The sequence below is a fragment of the Leucoraja erinacea genome, chromosome 29 (genome assembly GCF_028641065.1).
Source record: "Leucoraja erinacea ecotype New England chromosome 29, Leri_hhj_1, whole genome shotgun sequence".
Taxonomy (NCBI): Eukaryota; Metazoa; Chordata; class Chondrichthyes; order Rajiformes; family Rajidae; genus Leucoraja; species Leucoraja erinaceus.
In genome coordinates this window covers 4,114,222-4,119,221 of record NC_073405.1, presented here as the reverse complement: position 1 = coordinate 4,119,221, position 5,000 = coordinate 4,114,222, and the positions used below count along the sequence as shown (strand labels likewise).

The 5,000-nt window shown below is 51.5% G+C and overlaps 1 protein-coding gene across 1 annotated transcript in view; it reads right to left on the bottom strand.

Moving 5' to 3' along the window:
- Nucleotides 1-5,000, bottom strand: part of fbn2b (fibrillin 2b) — a 202,553-nt gene that overhangs the window by 35,634 nt on the left and 161,919 nt on the right. Inside the window, 2 exon segments of the mRNA XM_055658365.1 lie at nt 1-95; nt 4,029-4,154. The exon segment at nt 1-95 is cut by the window's left edge and continues 58 nt beyond it. Of these exon segments, the coding sequence (XP_055514340.1) occupies nt 1-95; nt 4,029-4,154 (221 nt within the window).

Genomic DNA, 5,000 nt, shown 5'->3' with positions numbered 1-5,000 from the left:
ACTGCAGCAGCAGCGGGCTTTGGTTGTGTTGAAGGCCTTGGGTACGGAACACTTGCCGTTGTCAAACCTGGTGAAGCAGAAGCTCTGCCTGGTATCTGAAAGGTCAGAATACAGTCAGCGCCAACACCCAGCAGAAATATAAACGTCACAAACGTTTGTTCATGACATGTATTTTTTTTATTTCTATTTATTTTTTCATGCACACTGAATGGACACTGGTTGAGCAACGTTTTTTTGTTTCCTCTGGGTATGTGAATACTCAGGAAATGACAATAAAGATATATACAATACAATACAATACAATACAAGTTCATAGAAACATAGAAAATAGGTGCGGGAGTAGAGGCCATTCGGCCCTTCGAGCCTACACCGCCATTCAATATGATCATGGCTGATCATCCAACTCAGTATCCTGTACCTGCCTTCCCTCCATGCCCCCTGATCCCTTTAGCCACAAGGGCCACTGAAGTGGGCGCATGTGCGCATGTGCGGAGCTCTTCTAGTGTGTTTTTTTCTAGAGTGTGCGCATGCACAGGACATTTCCGGAGTGTGCGCATGTGCAAAGTATTTTGGGCGGGAAAAGCCTGTGGAATCAGCCATGTTTGCCAGACGTTTCTGAGGTTGTGTATTGCAGAAATAAGTTGCTTAAAGCTTAAATAAAGTTAAGTTAATTACGAGTAGTGAAAGTTTCATTTATCCCACAACAGCCACATCTAACTTCCTCTTAAATATAGCCAATGAACTGTGGCCTCAAATACCTTCTGTGGCAGAGAATTCCACAGATTCACCACTCTCTGTGTGAAAAATGCTTTTCTCTTCTCAGTCCCAAAGGATTTCCCCATTATCCTTAAACTGTGACCCCTTGTCCTGGACTTCCCCAACATTGGGAACAATCTTCCTGCATCTAGCCTGTTCAAACCCCTTAAGAATTTTGTAAGCTTCTATAAGATCCCCCCTCAATCTCCTAAATTCGAGCGAGTTCCACTGAGTGTGAACTCGTGGCTGGCAGGTGGACTGATTGATCTTTTCAATTCAGCTCCTCAGAGCAGAGGTAATGCTGCATAAGCGGGTGGTGGTGTTCTTATTACCAGGATATTTGTGTGCACCTCAATGCATCACTTCAAATGGACTGTAGACAAAAAATGCTGGAGAAACCCAGCGGGTGAGGCAGCTTCTATGGAGAAAAGGAGTAGGCCACGTTTTGGGTTGCGGCCCTTCTTCAGACTGATGTCGGGGGGGTGGGGGGGGGGGGGTGGGGGGGGGGGGGAAGAAGGGAAGAGGTGGAGACAGTAAGGACGGGTGGTTGTTAAAATAAATTGTGGCTGTGAACACTGCCCAGCCCATCGCGGACTCTGACCTTCCCACCGTCGAAGGGATTTACCGGAGTCACTGCCTCAAAAAAGGAAAGGCAGCATCATCAGAGACCCCCACCACCCTGGAGAGAGGGGGGGAGATGCGGGGGAGAGACAAGTGAAGGGGGGGGGGGGGGGAGAGAGACAAGTGTGGGGGAACAAGATGAGTGAGTGGAGGGGGGGGAGAGATGAGTGGAGAGGGGGAGAGGGAGTTGAGGGGGGGGAGATGAGTGGAGAGGGGGGGAGAGATGAGGGAGAGGGGGGGAGAGATGAGTGGGGAGAGGGGGAGAGATGAGTGAGTGGGGGGGGGGAGAGATGAGTGGAGGGGGGGGGAGATGAGTGGGGGGGAGAGAGTGGAGGGGGGGGGGAGAGATGAGTGAGGGGAGGGGGAGAGGAGTGGGAGGGGGAGGATGGGGGGGGGGGAGATGAGTGGAGATGAGTGGGGGGGGGAAGATGAGGTGGGGAGGAGGTGGGGGGGAGAGATGAGTGGAGGGGGGGGAGGATGAGGTGGAGTGGGGGGAGAGGGGAGGGAGAGGGGGGGGGGGTGGGTGGAGGGGGGGGGGAGATGAGTGGAGAGGGGGGGGGAGAGTGAGAGATGAGAGATGGAGTGGAGAGGGGGGGGGGAGGATGAGTGGAGAGGGGGGGGAGAGATGAGGGGAGGGGGGGGGGAGAGAGTGAGTGGAGAGGGGGGAGAGATGAGTGGAGAGGGGGGGGAGAGATGAGTGTGGGGGGGAGAGATGAGTGGAGGGGGGGAGAGATGAGTGGAGAGGGGGGGGGGGGAGAGAGATGAGGGAGTGGACGAGTGGAGGGGGGGGAGAGAGATGAGGGGGGGAGGGGGGGGGGGGAGAGATGAGTGGAGAGGGGGGGGGAGAGATGAGTGGAGGGGGGGGGGGAGAGATGAGTGGAGAGGGGGGGGGGGGAGAGATGAGGGAGAGGGGGGGGGAGAGATGAGTGGAGGGGGGGGGGGGAGATGAGTGGAGGGGGGGGGGGGAGAGTGGGAGGGGGGGGGGGAGAGAGATGTGGTGGAGGGGGGGGAGAGAGTGGAGTGGAGGGGGGGGGGAGGAGATGAGTGGAGAGGGGGGGAGATGAGTGCGGGGGAAGATAGATCAGTGTGGGGGGGGAGAGAGACGTGTGTGGGGGGGAGAGAGCGAGGTTCGGAGGGAGAGCAGGGGTTGGGGGAGAGTGGATCGGGAGGAGTACGGAGAATTGGAGGCAGAGAGGAGGAGTCTGGTGCTGAAACATTCAGGCAAGGAAAAAATTGTAAATTCTGTAAATCAGGTTGGATTTGGATGGACTGTCATCAGCTTAGGGTTTAATTGTAGACCCGTGTACATCGCGGGGGCAGGGCGATCATTGTCAGTGATGGCTGCAAGATGACTGAAGATTTTTCCAGCTGATCTATTTTCACAGTGTTCACCACTTCCTCCACTCGCAAACAATCTCAATGTCATTCAACAGTGGCTGAATGGGAGATGCCAGAGAGTAATGGTGGATGGTTGTTTGTCAGGTTGGAGGCCAGCAACGAGTGGGGTGCCACGGGGATCTGTGTTGGGTCCACTGTTGTTTGTCATGTACATCAATGATCTGGATGATGGTGTGGTAAATTGGATTAGTAAGTATGCAGATGATACTAAGATAGGTGGGGTTGCGGGTAATGAAGTAGAGTTTCAAAGTCTACAGAGAGATTTATGCCAGTCGGAAGAGTGGGCTAAAAGATGGCAGATGGAGTTTAATGCTGATAAGTGTGAGGTGCTACATCTTGGCAGGACAAATCAAAATAGGACGTACATGGTAAATGGTACGGAATTGAAGAATGTAGGTGAACAGAGGGATCTGGGAATAAACTGTGCACAGTTCCCTGAAAGTGGAATCTCATGTAGATAGGGTGGTAAAGAAAGCTTTTGGTGTGCTGGCCTTTATAAATCAGAGCATTGAGTATAGAAGTTGGGATGTAATGTTAAAATTGTACAAGGCATTGGTGAGGCCAATTCTGGAGTATGGTGTACAATTTTGGTCGCCTAATTATAGGAAGGATGTCAACAAAATAGAGAGAGTACAGAGGAGATTTACTAGAATGTTGCCTGGGTTTCAGCAAATAAGGTACAGAGAATGGTTGAACAAGTTAGGTCTTTATTCTCTGGAGCGCAGAAGGTTAAGGGGGACTTGATAGAGGTTTTTAAAATGATGAGAGGGATAGACAGAGTTGACGTGGAAAAGCTTTTCCCACTGAGAGTAGGGAAGATTCAAATAAGAGGACATGACTTGAGAATTAAGGGACAGAAGTTTGGGGGTAACATGAGGGGGAACTTCTTTACTCAGAGAGTGGTAGCTGTGTGGAATGAGCTTCCAGTGAAGGTGGTGGAGGCAGGTTCGTTTTTATCATTTAAAATAAATTGGATAGTTATATGGATGGGAAGGGAATGGAGGGTTATGGTCTGAGCGCAGGTATATGGGACTAGGGGAGATTATGTGTTCGGCACGGACTAGAAGGGTCGAGATGGCCTGTTTCCGTGTTATATGGTTATATGGCTCCCGACAATATGCAAAATGCATTTTAATGAATGTGGGCGGAGTGGGTAGACACATACACACAGGGTGCTCTGTCCACCTGCATTGTTTTATGTCCGAGCAGACAGGACGTACAGGAAGCTTGGGGTCACCCGCTCACTCACTTACCGAAGCATCTCCTTCCATTCTCGGAGAGCACAAAGCCGTGGGCGCAGTTGCACTGGAAGCTTCCAGGCGTATTGGTGCAGAAACCAAACAGGCAGATGTTGGGGTCCTCCTCACACTCGTTAATGTCTGTGAATAAGTGAGCAGAGGTCACAACCACAGCAGGTCCGCAACAACTGCAACCGAAGATCACTTTACAATCAAGCAGCCCTAAACCGGTCTGTCCCACTTAAGGGACCTGTCCCACTGTAAGAGTTCATTCCAACAGCTCTCCCGAGTTTATTAAAAAAAAATCAAACTCGCGGTAAGCACGTGGAATGTACGTAGCGGGTACGTCGGAGCTCGGGGACGTCTCTTAGCGGCTCGTAACGCTAACGGCAGGTACTAGGGAAACGCGGTAAGCTCGGGAAGATTTTTCAACATGTTGAAAAATGTCCACGAGAGCCCCGAGCACCTACGAGCGGCCATTACCGTAATTCTCCGAGTTCGAATTAGGGGGAAACTTGGGAGAGCTCTTGAATTAGCTCGTACAGTGGGGACAGCCCCATCAGGCGATTTTTTTGGGCAACTACAGGCGACTGCGGCAAAATTTTCAACGTGTTGAAAAATTTTTGGCGACAGTGGCCACAATGTTTGCTGTTGTAGCTTGTCGCCAGGTGAATTCCATTAAAACTAGTCCCTGGCAGTCGCCTAAAGAGTCGCCTAAGTGGGACAGTCCCATAACAATTTAGTCTAACTCAGCGGGACAGGCAGCATCTCTGGAGAGAATGAACGGGTAACTTTTCGGATCGAGACCCTTCTTCAGACTGTCCCGACCTGAAACGTCACCCATTCCTTCTCTCCAGAGACGCTGCCTGTCCCGCTGAGTTACTCCAGCATTTTGTGTCTATCTTTGGTTTAAACCAGCACCTGCAGTTCCTTCCCAAACAATTTAATTTAGTTTAGAGACACAGCGCGGAAACAGGCCCTTCGGCC